The following is a 17,877-nucleotide window of genomic DNA, read 5'->3' as shown; positions in this document are numbered from 1 at the left end:
TGGCCCCCAGATCCTTTTCTGTCTCTGTACTGACAAGAAGGGAGTTCCCCGCCCTGTAAGTATGTGTAATGGGTTTGCAGGTATTGGTAATTGATTCTGGTCTAATTTCTTTTGGTCTATATAGTGTGTGTAGGTGTTTGAATTGGTGATAAGTGTGCATTTGTCTAGGCTGGTAATTTTGGATGTGTATGTGCTTGGATTGGTAGTGTGTGTGCACGCTTGGTGGGGGGGCATGCACCTAGAATGTGTGCATGTACCTAGTGTGTGTATGCACGTAATTGATTTTTGAGTGTGTGCATGTGCAAATGTACACCACTCCCTCCTGTCTAACCGTGCAATATTGAGATCCTGAGAGTTGGTCTAACCCCACAGGGCAACTGGATAAGAGATTTTTCTTTGGGCCATTATGGAGATCCAGCTGCACAGGTTGGGATTGATGCGAGCTCTCGCACAGTCTGGAGGGCAGGGTCTGGGGCCAGGCTTGTCTCTGAATTCAACTCTAAACCCAGGTGTGCAAAGTGCTGGGGGCATCTGCAGCAACACAACCGGAGACCCCAAGGGAGAGAAAAACAATGTGGCTATAGCCTTCCTCTTGGCAACAGATGCTAAGCGCTGTTGACAACAAACCCAGCACTTCTGACAGTGAGTGACACCAGGCAATGGTACCCTAGGGGCACAATGCCTTGGTCCTAGAGCACTGGTACACCCATAGTTATGTGGCACGACATGGTAGCAGCATCCTCCCCATACTCAAAATCATTTCTGATTGCTCCCTCTCTTCTACCTTTTGAAAATTTGCCTGTGGTATCTATTAGGCCTGTGCGAATAGGGAACTATTAGATTCAGGTTCAGGTTCAGCCAATTCAGATGCCAGTGTTTCCATTCAGGTTCTAATGGGTCATAAATCCAATGTCTATGTTTAGTCCAGGAGGTTGATGAAGTGGAGCTCATAGGCTTATCTCTGGGAAGAGTTTTGTAAGTACCCTTTAAGGATTAGAACTGAGAGATTGGAGAGAGAGTGGTTTTCTTGTGAGAAATGTGCCCCCACTGGTAATTGGTAGGCCTGTGCGAATAGGGGACTATTCAATTCAGATTCAGCTGATTCAGATGCCAGCAATTCAGTTTGGAGCTCCAAATCGGTTTTCTGCTTTGATTCGGCTGAATCGGTTCCGAAGCTTCAGAGCCGATTCGGAGATTCACCCATAGGGTATAATGAGAAATCAATGAAATATCTATACCTTTGTGTTTTTTGTCTGAGTCAGATAAACTTGCAGGATTGGTAGCCTCTGCTTAGAACACGAAGTCTGCCAAGTTTCAAGGAGATAGGTGAGGGCAGTTTGGGGAACCTGCACCCCAAATTCTTGAAAGCAAAACTTATGTGTATGTGTTACCCCACAGTGGGGTGAAAACCTCAGGAGTAGTGGCCCCTGGTGAGGCCACAAAGTCTGCCAAGTTTCATGGAGGTAAGTGTGGGGGTTTGGAAGAAACTGCACCTCAAGCTGCGGACAAGCAAAACTGACGACATGGGTGACGCTGTGTGTGTTAAGGCACAGCAGGGTGAAAGCTGCAGGGATGGTAGCCCCCGCTGCAGCCACGAAGCTTGCCAGCTGTCAAGGAGATAGGTACAGGGCTTCTGGGTTCTGGGGCCCTGCACCCCTACCTGCTGACAGGCAAAACTCATATCAAAGGTGCTTGTGCAACTGTGTCTTTCTTGGGGCGGAGGGAACCATCGCAGGCCTAGAAGTTGGGCTCTGTTGCAGCCACGAAGCCTGCCAATTGTCAAGGAGATAGGTGGGGGGGGTTCTGGAGCCCTGCACCCCTAGCTGGTGACAGGCGAAACTCGTGACGTGGGCGCTTGTGCAACTGAGTGTGTCTGTCTTGGAGCAGAAGCAATTCCCGGCTCTGTAGTGATTCTTTCCTCTCCTTAGTCTGTGGTTTTGTAGGTGTTAATCCTTGCTCATTAACTCCTAATGTAGTAGCTACTAGCTAGGTACTGTGTATTGAGCTGGTCCATGAGTGAATCACGATCGACTGGTAACACAGTAGCTTAGCAGCCAGGCCTGCAGTAGTTCCCCCACTCCTCCACCCTCACCCCCATACGCCCCAAGACAGACACAGTCAGTTGCAAAAGCACCACTGTAATTATCAAGCCTTCTCTTAAAGACCACCAAGGTAGGAGCCAGCACCACTTCCCTTGGAAGTTGGTTCCAGATCCTAGTCACCCTGACTGTGAAGTAGTGCCTTCTAATTTCCATCCTGAACCTACTATTGAACAACTGGTGGCCAATATTCCTTGGTACTCTGGGAGGTGCTCGGGGGAACAGACTCTCTCCCATTCCCTGCTGGTCCCCCCTCGTAAGTTTATAGATGGCCACCAAGTCCCCTCTCCTCCTTCTCTTGTAAAGGCTGAACAGGTTCAGCTCCCATAGCCTCTCCTCACAGAGTCTGCCCTGCTGTCCCCGGATCATGCACATGGCCCTCCTCTCGACCCTCTCAATGCTGGCCACATCCCTCCTGAAGTGCAGCACCCAGAACTGGAGGCAGTACTCCAACTGTGGCCTGACCGATGTTGCATAGAGGGCCAGGATCACCTCCTTGGCCATGCTTGTGATGCATGTGTGGATGCATGACAAGCTGCAGCTAGCCTTACTGACAGTGTTGGCAGCCCATGTTCATTTTGGAATTGATAATGACTCCAAGATCTCTTTCTGCCACTGTGCTTTTGAGAAGCGAGTCCCCCAGCCTATAGGTCTGCTGCTGGTTCTTTCTGCCCAAGTGCAGTACACTTGTCAGTATAGAATCCCATCCTATTCTCATTCGCCCACCCCTGTAACTTGTCCAGGTACAGCTGTATCCTGTCCTTCCCTTCTAGCATGCCCACCTTGCACCAAATCTTGGTGTTGTCAGTGAATTTGAACAGGGAGCTTTTCACGCCCTCGTCCTAGTTGCTAATAAAGAAATTGAATAGTGCAGGCCTGAGGACCGAGCCCTGGGGGACGACACTGCCCACAACCCTCCAGGTCAAATATGACCCGTCCACCACCAATCTCTGGGTGTGGCCCCTCAGCCAATTTGCAATCCATCTGACTGTGTAGACATGAATGCCACAGCCGCCTAGCTTTTTAATGAGCATGGGGTGGGGGACAGTGTCAAAGGCCTTCCTGAAGTCCAGAAAAACTACATCCACTGCAACACCTGCGTCCAATGACTTGCGTTGAAAACCTGCATAGAAAACAATCAGGTTGGTCTGACGGGACCTGCCCCTAATGAACCCATGCCGGTTGCCCTTGAGCATCATCCCTGCTGCTGATCCTTCAATGATGTGCTCCTAGATAACCATCTCAGAGAGCTTCCCCAGGATCAAAGTAAGACTAATGGGCCTATAGTTGCCCTGGTCCTCCCACCTCCCTTTCTTGAAAATGAGGACCACATTGGCCTTCTTCCAGTCATCTGGCACCTGGCCAGAGCATCACAAGTGCTCATAAAGCCATGCTAGGGGACCCTCAATAACCGCTGCCAATTCCCTCAGCACCCTGGGATGGAGAGCTTCTGGACCTGCTGATTAGAACACGTCCAGCCCCTCCAGAAGTTCCCTAATTTGGTCCTCCCTGACCTTAGGCCTGGAGGAATCTCTCCTGAGTCCATCCTGAATCTCAGTGGGGGAATCCCTGTCCCTGCACAAAAAAAATACAGGCAAAGAAATTGTTAAAAAGTCTGCCTTTTCCTCTGGTGCAACCACCAGATTACTAAGCGTATCCTGCAAGGGCCCCACATTACCCAGTGCCTTCTTCGTACTCCCTATGTAGTTTAAAAAGGACTTTTTGTTATCCTTGATCCTTAATGCTTGCCCTAGTTCTCTATCTGTCTTAGCTGTCCTAACAGCCCCCCTACAGACCTGACTAATGGAGGTATACTCCTCTTAGGTGATAGCCTCTCCCTTCCACTGGGTGTACACCTCCTTTTTGGCTTTCAGGCATTCCTGAATGCCTTTGGTGAAACAAGGGGGATTTGAGCGCTCTTGCCCCCTTTGATTCTCATTGCGACTATTACCCCTTGGGCACGGAGGATCGTCTCCTTAAGGAACGACCACTGGTCTTGGACGCCCAGTTCCCTTACCCTCCAGGACCCCAGTACCTCTCCTACCAATCTCCCCAATTCATTGAAGTTGGCCCTCTTGAAGTCAAGGGCTTTTGCCTTGCTGCAGGCCCTTGACACCCTGCACTGGATGGTGAATTCCAGTAGTGATGATCACTGTCACCCAGGTGGTCAAGAACCTGCAGCCCCCTCACCAGGTCATCGCCTGGGGCCAGGACCAAGTCCAGGAGGGCATTCCCCCTGCTGGGACTGTGCACCTCCTGGGTTAAGTGGAGGTCTTGTATCTCAGCAAGGAACCTTTATAAGCGGTCCGACCTGGCTGACTGCTCCTCCAAGCAGATGTCTAGGTCATTTAGATTACCCATGACAACTACATCCCTTGACATAAGTGCCTCCGCTAGCTGACCAAAGAATTCGCAGTCCAGCTGTTCCCCTTGGTTGGGAGGTCTGTAGCAGACCTGCACTGTTAAGTCCCTTTTCCCCATGACCCCCCTGTATTCTGACCCAGAGCACTTCAGCCTGACCCCCCTCTGACCCCATCCTGTTAGTTGAGGACAGGTATTGCTCTTTGACCTACAGCAGTACACCCCCACTTTTCCTCCCCATGCTATTCCGCCTGTATAGTCTGCAGGCCCCGGATCAGCAGATGGCCTCCTCTGGACCCTCTCCATGTTGTCCACGTCCCGCCTGAAGTGTGGCGCCCAGAACTGGACGCAGTATTCCAGCTGCGGCCTGACCATAGAGGGGGAGGATCACCTCCCTGGACCTGCTAGAGATGCATCTGTGGGTGCACGACAAGGTGTGGTTAGCCCTGCCAACCGTGACCTCGCATTGCCGGCCCACGTTCATCTTGGAGTCAATAATGACTCCCAGATCCCTTTCTGCCTCCGTCTTATAAGTCTGCTGCTGGTTACTACTGCCCCTGTGCAGCACCCTGCACTTGTCTGTATTGAAACGCAACCTATCCAGGTCTTGGTGCAGTCTTTCCCTCCCTACTAGCGTGCTCACCTCACCCCAAATTTTGGTATCAACAGCGAATTTAAACAGGTTGCATTTCACCCCGTCATCCAAATCGCTGATAAAGAAGTTGAACAGCGCGGACCCAAGGACCGAGCCCTGGGGGACTCCACTGCCCACACCCTCCCAGGTCAAATATGACCCGTCCACCACCACCCTCTGAGTGCAACCCTTCAGCCAAACTGCAATCCATCTGACTATGTAGGCATCAATGCCACACTCTCCCAATTTTTTAATGAGGATGGGATGGGAAATGGTGTCAAAGGCCTTGCTGAAGTCCAGAAAGACTACGTCCACGGTGACACCTGTATCCAAGGCCTTTGTGACCTGATTGTAAAAGGCAATCAGGTTGGTTTGACATGACCTGCCCCTAATGAAACTGTGCCGGTTGCCCTTGAGCATCATCTCTGAGGCCAGCCCATCGCAGATGTGCTCCATGATGATCTTCTCAAAGAGTTTCCCAAGGATTGAGGTAAGACTGACGGGTCTATAGTTGTCCGGGTCCTCCCTCCTCCGTTTTTTAAAGATGGGAACCACATTGGCTATCTTCCAATCATCTGGCACCAGGCCCGAGCACCACAAGTGCTCATAAAGCCATGCCAAGGGCCCTGCAATAGCCCCTGCTGGCTCCCTCAACACCCTGGGGTGGAGAGCATCTGGACCCGCTGACTTGAACACGTCCAGCCCCTCCAGAAGCTCTGGAAGCGTTCCCCTTGAGTCCATCTTGCATCACGGTGGGGAAGTCCTGGTCCCTGCACAAGAAAACGGAGGTGAAGAATTGGTTAAAGAGGTCTGCTTTCTCCTCTGGCCTAGCTACCAGATTGCCCAAAGGATCTTGCAGGGGCCCCACATTTCCCGGCGCTTTCTTCATCCTCCCTATATATTTCATAGTTTCATAGTTTCTAGGGTCGGAAGGGACCTAAGCAGATTGATGCAAAAAGCGGTTCGTTTCTTTGGAGGCTCGCAAATAAATCTCAGGCACACACTATTAGCAGCACAAAAGGTGTATTTGCAAATAGGGTCAGAGCAGAGACAAAAGACTCAGATTACTCCGCCGCCTGAGGAAATTCTTAGCTGGCTTTATATCCCTTCCCTCCTGGGCACGTGTGCAGAAACAGGAACTCTTACAGCTCATTTCCGGTTCATACAAACATATATGTGATCACGTCACTTCATCCGTCGCATGTATATTATCATTAACTACTTAAGTATGCGGGGCAGATAGGCAAATATGCATCAGCTAATTGCGCACGCTCAGAAAGCTCTCTAGGTCACCAAGAGTTGAAATCCCCCCCCTTTCAAGGACACAGTCAGTTGAATTCCAGCCTCTGTAATCTGCATGTGAAAGTCAGGGGGAGAGAGAAAAAGGGAGTGATTCTTAACATAAGAAAGAGAGAAAGGTCCTTGGCAGTGTTTCTCCTTATCAGGTACGAGATGCAAACTGTGCAGTTCTAACAACACTCCATTTCTAATCATATTCTAACAATACTCCATTCACTGTGCATTTCTAACAAGATCATCTAGTCCGACCCCCTGCCATGGCAGGAAAGAGGACTGGGGTCAAACGACCCCAGCAAGGTATACATCTAGCCTCCTCTTAAAGCCCCCCAGGGTAGGAGCCAGCACCACTTCTCTTGGAAGTTGGTTCCAGATCCTAGCCGCCCTGACTGTGAAGTCGCGCCTCCTGATGTCTAGTCTGAATCTCCCCTCTGGCAGCTTGTGACCAGTATTCCTGGTCACTCCTGGTAGTGCTCGGGGGGAACAGGAGCTCCCCCAATGCCTGCTGGTCCCCTCAGACTAGTTTATAACAGGCCACTAGATCCCCCTCAGCCTTCTCTTGTGGAGGCTCTCCCATCGCCTCTCCTCATAGGGCCCGCCCTGCTGCCCCCTGACCATGCGAGTGGCCTCCTCTGGACCCTCTCCATGCTGTCCACGTCCCTCCTGAAGTGCGGCACCCAGAACTGGATGCAGTACTCCAGCTGCGGCCTGACCAGTGCCGCATAGAGGGGGAGGATCACCTCCCTGGACCTGCTCGAGATGCATCTGTGGTTGCATGACAAGGTACGGCTGGCCTTCCTGACTGCATCCCCACACTGCCGGCCCACGTTCATCTTGGCATCAATGATGACCCCAAGATCCTTTTCTGCCTCTGCACTGACGACAAGGGAGTTCTCCAGCCTCTAGGTATGGTGCCGGTTCTTCCTCCCCAGGTGCAGCACCTTGCATTGTCGGTGTTGAGTCCCATCCTGTTCTCATCCGCCCACCCCTGTAACCTGTCTAGGTCCGATTGCAGCCTATTCCTCCCTTCTAGTGTGCCCACATCCCCCCTCATCTTAGTGTCAACAGCAAATTTGAACAGGGTACTTTTTACCCCCTCGTCCAAGTACCTGATGCAGATGTTGAACAGTGCGGGCCCGAGGACCGAGCCCTGGGGGACCCCACTGCCCACATTCCTCCGGTCAAACATGCCCCGTCCACCACTGCTCTCTGGGTGCGGCCCTCCCGCCAGTTGGCGACACATCTGACTGTGTGGGTGTCGACACCACAGCCCCCAGGTTGGTCTGACAGGGCCTGCCACTAATGAACCCATGTTGGTTGCCCCTAAGCATGAAAGGCCCTGCTTGCCCCTCGTGGATCTGCACCAGAATAATTTGCTCAAAAAGCTTGCCCACGATTGAGGTAAGACTATCTGGCCTATAGATTCCCGGGTCCTCCTTCCTCCCCTTTTTGAAGATGGGAACCACATTGGACCTCTTCCAGTCCTCTGGCACCACACCAGAGCACCACGAGTGCTCTTAAGCCATGCCAGGGGTCCTGCAATGACCTCAGCCAATTCCCTTAGTACTCAAGGGTGGAGATCATCTAGACCAGCTGATCTGAATACATCCAGTCCTTGCAGAAGTTCCCTAACTAGTTCCTCACTAACCCTTGGTACGCCTCCCCTGGGATCCATTTGAAAACGGACTTTTTATTATCTTTGATCTTGGACGCTAGTCCTAGCTCTATGTCCACCTTAGCTTTCCTGACAGCCCCCCTACAGGCTGAAGCAGAGGAGGTATACTCCTCTTTGGAGATTGCACCCCCCTTCCACCGGTTGTACACCGCCTTTTTGGCAATCAGGCATTCCCGTACACCCTTGCTGTCCCCTTGAACAGGGCTGCTTTGTGCAGGGCTTCTGGAGCCTCTGGCTCAGCCTTGTCTGCTGGCTCAGTAGCCCAAGCACTGTCTGGCTCCCTGGACTCCACCTTTTGCTATGGGTTGGAGGCCTGGGCTGCCTCATGCAACACAAGGCTCAGACCACTCCCAGACTCTCTGTGCAGTGTCTCCTGCACTGAGCTCCCAAGCTCATTCAGGGGTTGAGGAACTGAGATGCCCAAGTGCTCCAAAGTCCCTACCCTGTGCACCGTGTCTCTGGCCGCATGCCAGAGGTTGCAGACCCGAGCCGCCTCCCGCAGCTCCAAGGGTCTGGACGCCGTGTGCTGTGCTGCACGCTGAGAGCCTGGCTGCTGGAGCCGTCCACTGTTCTCCACTGATGGAAGTCTCCAGGGGAGCTCCTGGGCTACTCCTGCACCCTGCCGAGCAGCTCTCCTCAGCTCTTCTAAGCCCGCTCTTCTCTCTTCTCTGCCCCGGACGTGTTCCCTTGTGCTGGGCACGCAGCTCCTTTTATACTCTCCAGGGCTCTGCCCCGAAGACTTATGGACCTGAGTGTGGCAGTCCTCAATCAGGTCCAGGATGGGTGGGGAACTCCTCTCCCCCTCCCCTCAGGAAAGGGGTATGACTTAGCTCCTCTTTATGCCTCCTGATGGGTGGATGGGCTCCACTAATCAAAACAGCAAGATTTCAAGCCTGGGACTCAATCCAAGCTCCAAAAGGCAAGCCTGCTAGGTGTGTTTGGGAAGAGAGGCCTCTCTGAGGCAGCACCAGGTCCTCAGCTTGCAGGGCAGACCTCAGTGTCTGCTGGGCGTGGACGAGCCCTTGTGCTCAGCTGTGAACAGGTGAGAGAGGGATCCTGCTCCTGGGGTGGGGGGCAGTCGCTTGAGCGGACATCCTTTCTGTGGGGTGCAGCTTTTATCCCTGCTGCCACCTTCAATCTTGCATCAAAAAAGCGTCCTTGCGGTGTTGCCCGCGAGGCTGTCGTACACCCGGCTGGGCCTTGGCCCACAGTCCTGCCAGCCCCCAGCCCTGCCCCCACCTCAGCCACCCTGCAGCCAGCATGCTCTGCACCTCCAGCCAGCTACGCCCTTCATGCCCACTCCAGCAACCACGCAGCATCCCCCTCCCAGGCCGGGTGGTGGCAACAATTACCCCAGGCTTACGGGTGTGCTCCAGGAAAGGGGTTGGCAGAAAGTAGGTGCCCCAGGGCAGACACTCAAAGCGTGGTTTTGGTCGGGCACAGTGAGGCAGGTGGCTGAGCCTAGTAATGCCCCCTCCTGTCCTACCACAAGAACGACTTAAAGGGCCACTAGTATATCAAAATAAAACTGAGATCTAGTAAACAGTATCTTGGCTTAATTTTGTCTGCTAAATGTCTGCCCGAGTCAGAGGTCTTTCACTGCTACCCAAAGACGTCCAGGCTCAGCTCTGGTGAGCCTCAGAGGGAGGGAGTCCCAGAGCTCAGCTCCTTATGAGAAGAGGTTGGAAGAACTGTTGCATTTTAGTCTCAGGAAGAAAGGGTTGAGCGGAGATTTGATAAAGTTTGCAAATACCTGAATCGTAGCTATGAGGAAGATGGCAATAAGCTGTTCCTTCTTGGATAGTACAAGGAAGAATGGTCTCAGATTGCACCAAGGGAAATTGAGGCTGGCAATGAGTCAGAAGTTTCTGGCTAGGAGACTGGTGCAGCTCTGGGCAACATCATGCTACAGGGGTTGTGGGATCTGCATCCGGGGAAGTTTTCAAGAGCAGATTAGGCAAGCACCTGCCTGTCTGGGGTAGTTTAGATAAGGCTGATCCTGCCTAAAGCACGGGGTTGGACCAGAGGTCCTCTTCAGCCGTACTCCTCTATACGTTTTTTAAGAAGGAACCGCACAGGGTTTGGTCCCAGCCCTTTTAGCACCCAACTGCACCTGGTAAAGCAAACTGCAAGGGATCCTTTTGAGGCTGTTTAGTGCAGACTGAAACTAGAGTTATGTGAGGATCTCCTGTTCCTGCTGTCTGTGCTGTGCAGTGCTATTAAGCAGTGTGCCCCTACCGCCCAGCCTGGGATAAACAGCTGCAGAATACATCACAAAACCTGATAAATGAAACACGTGCAAGACGCTAAGCTGGCCATGACCCATTAATGCTGGTTTACCTTAAATGACTTCCATACACCAATATAAGCATATCAAGTTTAAGAGTGGACACAAGTTTTACCTCTGATTTTTCCTGGAATAACTCTACCCTAGATTCTAATAAATGGGAATACAATCGGGTGAAATGTTGTGTGTTTTCTCCTCTTTCACATCAGTATGACCGTGTCGTGCATCCAGACCCAGAGGCAAAAGAACCACCCGCGGACAGAAGCTGCAGCAGAAAGTGTCACACACAAGCGAGGAGGCAGAGTATTATGCAGCATTGTGTTTTGCATCCTCAGACATTGCATTTCTTGGCCCTTGTGAACATCAGGAAGTGGTCTTGGTCAAGATGAGGCCAGCTATGATGGGAAAGCAGAGGATGGCTTGGCTGGCCCACCTTGAAGACTTGCTGGCTGCAGAAGAGGCTAGTTTGCATTCAAACCTATTGAAATCCATGGAGATGCCTTGAATTGCCTTCCTCTCTCCTTTTGGAAGTGTGCACTCAGACCAAGAGGTGCAGCCTTTCATTGCTGTTTTCATACTGGTTCCTCCTGCAGGACAGAAGAAACACACACTGAGCATCCCGGGATCTCTCACCGGTCCCTGCAACAACCCCCTCCGAGGGCTCAGAGCTCCCCTCCTCCTCCGAGCATTCGAGACCCCTGCACCAGCGCCAGGACGCACATCAGGTCCTGGAGTAAGACACCGTAAACTCCTCCCTGGTCTTTTCCTGACACAGTCTAGAGAGTTTGTGTTGTTTAAAGAGGGGATGAATTCACTCTGGTCTGCATGAAGTGCGAAGGCTAGGGAGGCTGCAGGGCTGATGATGGGGCTGGGATTAGCAGGTGGATTGCATCATTTTCTTGTTTGCTGTCTACTTTCTAAAGGCTAATGGAGGACAAGAAACTTTGTGACTTTTACCTCCCCAGGGAATCCCTCTGCTTGTGCTTTGCACCGAGGAATTGTCTAATCTGGCAACCTCGGGGCAGCAATACAGCTGCAAGACGATCACATCATAGAGACTGTGCAAATAACCACGCACTGAAATCCAAACACGGGTGTTCTTCCGTCCGGTCACTTCATTACGTTGGTGCGGTAACCTTGCAAGGTCTCTGTCAGAGACTGAAAAGGCTGATCCGTCTCTGATGAAATGCTGGCGTTGAGAGTTTTGTGGCTGAGACTCTGGGGGTTTCTTCCAAGCAGCAAGACAGTCTGCATTGCTCTCTTTACAGGAAATGGCTACTGGAGGCAGTTGCTCCCTGGAAGCTGGTACTGGCTGTGGGGACTGCGATTTCTGAAAGAAAGGGCTGTGTGCATGCTGTCTGTGCCCACCTCTGCCCAAGGACGCGTGTCTATGGTGTGAGTGAGTGAGTCACACTCACATCTCCAGCTTCCCTGGCTCTCTCGTCCCCTCCAAGAGGAGGCAAATCTGCTACCATCAACACACAAACTTTCTTATAACCAGTAATCTGCTTTCCCAGAGTGGCGGTCTCAGCTGGGGGCGGCCTGTGGACAGCCCAGCACCAGAGCTGGCCCTGGCTGCATGGTTTTCCCCCGGGTGCTTTAACACTGGGAAAAAGCCCTGTCAGATTAGGAGGCTTTTTCAGCCAGGTCCCTGCCACCCGCGGTCTTAGACGTGTTCCCCCTCCCTTTGAGTCAATAGTCCTCAGCTCTACTTGCATTACATGTGCCGCCTTTTAGTTCTCTTGCATGCGTTTCTTGCACCGGGGTTTGTAAGATCAAACAAAAGATGACAGCAGAGAATGAATAAAACTTACCCATGCTAACTGAACCTGCTACATCAATGCAGTAGGTCTCAGACCCGGTACAAGATACAATCTTGTTGTCACAGTCATGAGATCCAAGGCTGTAGCACGCTGGACACTGCAAGCCATTGGGAGTGGTGTTGACTGGTGGCACTGGGAACAATCAGATGACAGTCGGGTTTGACAGGGTTAGAAGGGAAATGTCTGCATTCGAGATCTCCCCGTCGGCCTCTAAGCCTTGCGGGCAGGGGCCACAGCTGTAGCTCAGGACGTGCATGAGCAGCACGGTCCGGTGTCCCCTGGTCTCCTGCGTGAAGCCCTGAAATCTTTCTCTGCTCACTGGGAGTCTCCAGGCCGGTGCATTTTGCCTCCCCGCCCCAGGCCCGTGGGGGATTACCCAGTGCAAGGTGCCCTGCAGGGAGGGCAATGCTTCTCCGGAGCTCAGGACCACCTGCAGCAGGGCAAGGGAGACCTGCCGCCGGCAGCCCCCCACACGTAACCTGTCCCGCTTGCTGGGCAACAGGCCTGTCCCTGCCAGGCTCTGAGCAAACTGCGCTCTTGCTCCAAGGAGGCTCCCGGCATCCGGGGCCAGCACATCGAGGGAGTGATCCTTCCCCTCTACTCTGCTCTGGCGAGGCCACATCTGGAGTCCTGTGTCCAGCTGTGGGAGCCATCACTGCAGAAAGGCTGTGGACACATTGGAGAGAGTCCAGGAGAGGGCAATGAAAATGGTTGTGAGGCTGGGGGACAGGACTGGTGAGGAGAGGAGGAGGGAAATGGGCTGACTGATTCTGCAGAAGAGAAGACTGATGGGGATTGAATGGGAGCCTTCACCTCCCTGGAGGAGGGTAGTGAAACACTGGGACAGGCTCCCCAGAGAGGTGGTGGAGTCTCCATCCTTGGAGGTTTTAAAGACGTGGGTAGACAAAAGGGATGATGTAGCTGGGGCTGGTCCTGCTTTGAGCAGGGGGTTGGACTAGATGTGACCTCCTCAGGTCCCTTCCAGCCCTCAATTTCTAGGATACTATTAAACCGCCAGGCTGGTGCCAGCTCAGGACAAAGCAGGACTCCTAACTGTGACCCCAGCATGAGCCTCTTGTGAGGGGTGGATGGGGAGGGGAGGGGAGGAGGCGACACATACGTTGGACAGACATAGTTTGACAGGCCTCCCCGGTGCAGCAGGCGATACTGCTTCTCTGTCTTATTCCTCTCCCATAAGCCATGCTAAAATGGGCATTGGGACACACATCAGAGCTGAGACAGGACTTTGTGTAAGTCAGCGTCTTCACTTCCCCTGCAACAAAGGGAACACGGCCCAGAGTTAACAAACACACTCGTTACCGAAGGACTTTGCTCCCTGCATGTGCATCATCGCTGCCCTGGTGCGGCACGACCCTGCCCCCACGTTATGTACAATCACGACAGGGTGGGGAGATCCTGGACTCCTCCTGAAGGATGTAGTGAAGAGTACTCAAGCCCCAGCTCAGCATTTGTTTGTCTGCCCTAAACACGCAGACCTCTCTTAATCTCCTCTCAGGAGCTTCTCCTTGTCTTTCCCCAGGTCAGTAATTCTCTCTCTCCGCCCATCCATACTTCCGTACCCGGCTCCTCCCCGGAGCGGCACGTAGCTGGCCAGACGATGCCACCATGGTTAGGCTGAGTCGTGGCCATTCAGCGTGTTCCCGTCCAGGAGCCCAGCGCCGGGACCCTGGAGCACCAAGCTGGAGGTGGATGCAAAGAGATGCACGCCCCTGCCCAGCTAACAGCCGAGGGGTCCAGCAAGTGCTCAGAGAGGTGCGTCGGGCAGTGAGCTGGATATTTGGGCCTCCTGTCTGCTCTTCCCTGCCGGCGCGAGAAGGGGCAGGACACACTGGCGGGGTTAGTAACTGCACCTCGAGCTCTTCATCACAGGGCACCAAAGGACTTCACAAGAGGCTTCATCCTGGACCTTGAATTTCAAGGGAAATGGAAGTTGTGGGGGTGGGAAATAAACTTATTTTCAATTACATCTCACCTACCGACTATCACTTCAGTTTTGATAATACCGCAGGTATCTTGGCCAGGATTGCAGGTCTCCCTGGAGCCGGAACAGTCTTGCCCTGCCGCATGGCAAACTTCACACTGGAGAGTGCTGCCTGGAGGGGAAAGACAACCGTCGTCCCTCGAGAGAGGGTTACCCCCATTTCTCCTCCCAGCCTCCCTGCTTCCCCTTCTGCATCTCCCTCCACCTCTGAGCGCTATTGCAGCCAGCCCACGTGAGCGACAAAGCAGCTGCCACCTTCTCTTTCTTCTTCCCCGTCTGCCCCTGCTTTTGCCCCAGTTGCTTCCTACATTTCTCACATTTTACTTGCTATTTGCTTATTCCTGTCATTGATCTGAACTCACAAGGAGCTGCCCTCTCACAAAGCAGGTGCTGCCTTCTCTTTTCTTTCTCCCTCGGCACTGAGCGGAGCTGTGCCACGAGGCCTGCAGGGCTCCCAGAGCAGCTGGGATTTGGGGGGCGATGGGAGCAGGGGCCGGACCCCCTGCTGAAATCCAGGTTACAGGGTCGCAGTCTGGGAGCAGGGCAAGGGATGCATTAACCCCTGCAGCTCCGTGGCGCTGCTCACCACGCTGCGCTGCCGCCTGCCCCTCCAGTGCAGGCGGGTTCAAATCCAGCCCACAAGGCACTGTCACTGCGGTGAACACCTAACCACCGTGCTGTACACCTGGCAGGTTGGACGTGCCTCCAGGGGCACCTCGTGCAGCCCCTGCACGGACACACACGGCACTGTCCCCAACCCCTTCTCGGTAAACGCCCCTCCAGCCTCTGCTTGACAACCCCCAGGGAAGGCCCCTCCATCGCCTTCCTGCACGCGTCTTCCTATTGCTGCAGCTGGGAAGCTGGGCAGGAGCCATCTCAGCTGCTTTGAGGAGACGCAGAAAGCAAATTCCTTCGGCTGCTGAGACCTCTCCACACTGCCGCGGGTTGGCGCCTGGGACAGTGCCTGTGCCATGCTGTGAGGAGCAGCCGGGGTAGAAAGGCAAAGGGAGGCACGGCCCTGACTGCTGCAGGGAGTGGGAACAGGCGCCGCTACTGCTGGGCTCGGCGCGGCCCAAAAGGGTCAGGGCCTCTCGCCCGCTGCTCTGGGCGCTGGGCACAGGGCTGGGAGGCCTCCGCGGAGCAGCCCAGCGCGTCACTGGCTCCGTCCTGGGCAGGGGCCCAGAGCGACCCCGTGCAGCTCTCACCTTTCCAGCTCCCGTCTCCTCCCACCCACGCTCCTGGTGCCATCCCCCGCGCCCCCCTCCCGGGGGAGTTTTAGAGCAGTCCCAGGGCTAGTCCTCTGCCCTGTCCTGCGGCCTCGGCGCCAGGAGACTCACCTTGGTCGAGGACAGCCAAGAGGGCGTAGAGGATGACGGGTGCTTTCATGGTGCGGAGGAGAGAGCCGGAGGCACTGGCCACGGGTCTCTTGACTTCTTGGTGGATGCAGAGCAATTCTGTCCTGACCGGCTGCTCTCAGAGGACAGCGCAAGCGCTGTTTTGAGAAAGTGAGAAAAAAGGAACTTGTGTCATGCCAGCTGGCACTGGGAAGATACCGTTACCCTGGAGGGTCCTGGAGCTTTGTTTCTCCAGTTTTCTGAACAGGATACAGCTAGTTGTGAGCTCTTCCACCCATGCAAGTCACTCCTCCGTCAACTGGCCTCAGCTTCCTCTCTGCTGCAGGGCTGGGGGTACGGCTGACTGCCACTGCCTTCTTCTTGGTTCCTGAATGCATCAGAACAAATGGGGGTGCTTGAGAGACAATGGGAGTAGGTGTAAAAATAGCTCCCTCTGAATGACCAAACCATCAAAACCAATGCATGGACCAAGGACCCAGCCATTGCAACCATCCTCCGCATTCAAGACGCAAAAGATGAGGCAACCCACCATTGTGCCAAGGCTGCACATGCACGGTATGAACACCTGGAGCCCTCTGGACTTGCCCTCCCCATAGGAGATCATAGGTAGTCTGTCCCATAAGAAGGGGGAGTGGAGACTGAGTCCTTGGGAATGCTGTTTTCCATCCAGACCAGACCAGCTCCATGTTAGGTGCCCATCCACCCCAGGGGCTCTGCCGGCAACCCCCTCTGGACAACACCAAGCTGAAGGAGACCCCGACTGGCCATCAAGGACCAACATTCAGCCTGGGATAGGTAGATACCACCCGCACACTTTCTCCTACAATTTGCACTCTCTCTCTCTCTCTCCTCCTGGACTTCAGCCTCTGCACTTAGCCTCTTTACCCTCTAGTGTGTGTGTGTGCGTGCGTGTGTGTGTGTGTGTGTGTGTGTGTGTGAAGGAACCAATACAATATTGCGTCACCATCTCCCCTTTTCAATAAAACCACTGTCATTTGCAACCCTGAGTTGAATCGTGTTTTGCTGAGCTCCGGTCCACACCCTCTCTAGCTCCCCCACAACCCCAGTCCCCGTTCCCCCCCATTTACCTTTTGGCTTCCCGGTAGCTCCAGATTTAGTCCCAGTCTCTGTGCCAGCTTCTCTCCAGCATCACTCCTCTGTTCTGCAGGCTTCCCCCATTGTCCTTTCATCAATTAAGGTCCATTAATCCAAAGTAACCCCAGGCCTCTGTTCCTCAGCCGGCTTCTCTCCAGTCTACTGGTTCTAATCTGTGTTCCAGAAACTTTCATTCCCTACACTTCAACTCTCTCTCTCACCTTAACCTTCCCCTCCCAGGTATCCCAAGCTGTGTGTATGTGTAGGTCCATGGTTTCTGTGTGAACTGTTAAATATAAATATATATGTCATCATGTGTATGATATACAACTTAGTGATCCATGTATGTGTATTGTGTGTGCAGGTATTGAGAATTCATTTTTCTCTAACTTTTGGTGTGTATAGTCTATAGGTTCTTGAACTGGTGATAGGTCCACATGTGCCTAGCCTAGTAATTTTGGATGTGCATGTGCCTGAGTTGGTAGTGTGTGTGTGTGTGTACGTGTGTGTGTGTCCACCTAGAGTGTGTGTGTGTACCTGGTGCAACTAGTGTGTTTCATAGTTTCATAGTAGCTAGAGTCGGAAGGGACCTAGGTAGATCATCTAGTCCGACCCCCTGCCTTAGCAGGAAAGAGCACCGGGGTCAGATGACCCCGGCAAGGTGCTCATCTAACTTCCTTTTAAAAATCCCCAGGCTAGGAGCCTGCACCACTTCCCCTGGAAGCTGGTTCCAGGCCCTAGCCGCCCTGACTGTGAAGTAGCGCCTCCTAATATCTAATCTGAACTTACCCTCCGCCAGCTTGTGACCGTTATTCCTGGTCACTCCTGGCAGCGCACGGGGGAACAGGGACTCCCCCAATACCTGCTGATCCCCCCTGACCAGTTTGTAGCAGGCCACAAGGTCCCCCCTTAGCCTTCTCTTGTGGAGGCTAAACAGGTTCAGGTCCCGTAGCCTATCCTCATAAGGCCTGCCCTGCTGACCCCTGATCATACGAGTGGCCCTCCTCTGAACTCTTTCCATATTGTCCACGTCCCTCTTGAAGTGTGGCGCCCAGAACTGGACGCAGTACTCCAGCTGCGGCCTGACCAGTGCCGCATAGAGGGGGAGGATCACCTCCCTGGACCTGCTCGAGATGCATCTGTGGATGCATGATAGGGTACGATTGGCCTTCTTGACTGCCTCCCCACACTGCCGGCCCATGTTCATCGTGGAGTCAATGACGACTCCAAGATCCTTTTCCGTCTCCGTG

The 17,877-nt window shown here is 53.5% G+C and overlaps 1 protein-coding gene across 1 annotated transcript; it reads right to left on the bottom strand.

Moving 5' to 3' along the window:
* Nucleotides 1–10,361: 10,361 nt before the first annotated feature.
* LOC149867941 (phospholipase A2 inhibitor gamma subunit B-like) lies at nucleotides 10,362–16,015 on the bottom strand. Its single transcript, XM_090037153.1, has 5 exons — nucleotides 15,515–16,015; nucleotides 14,173–14,289; nucleotides 13,296–13,448; nucleotides 12,167–12,307; nucleotides 10,362–10,939 (listed from the first exon to the last, which is right to left on the bottom strand). The coding sequence occupies exons 1-5, from the start codon at nucleotides 15,561–15,563 to the stop codon at nucleotides 10,716–10,718; spliced, it is 684 nt and encodes a 227-aa protein (XP_089893279.1). The 5' UTR covers nucleotides 15,564–16,015; the 3' UTR covers nucleotides 10,362–10,715.
* Nucleotides 16,016–17,877: the final 1,862 nt, after the last annotated feature.

Source organism: Crocodylus siamensis, chromosome 3 (assembly GCF_052110815.1).
Source record: "Crocodylus siamensis isolate JL-2025a chromosome 3, ASM5211081v1, whole genome shotgun sequence".
In the NCBI taxonomy this organism is placed as follows: domain Eukaryota; kingdom Metazoa; phylum Chordata; order Crocodylia; family Crocodylidae; genus Crocodylus; species Crocodylus siamensis.
Note: the sequence above shows the minus strand (reverse complement) of the source record. Positions and strands in the feature narration are given on the sequence as shown.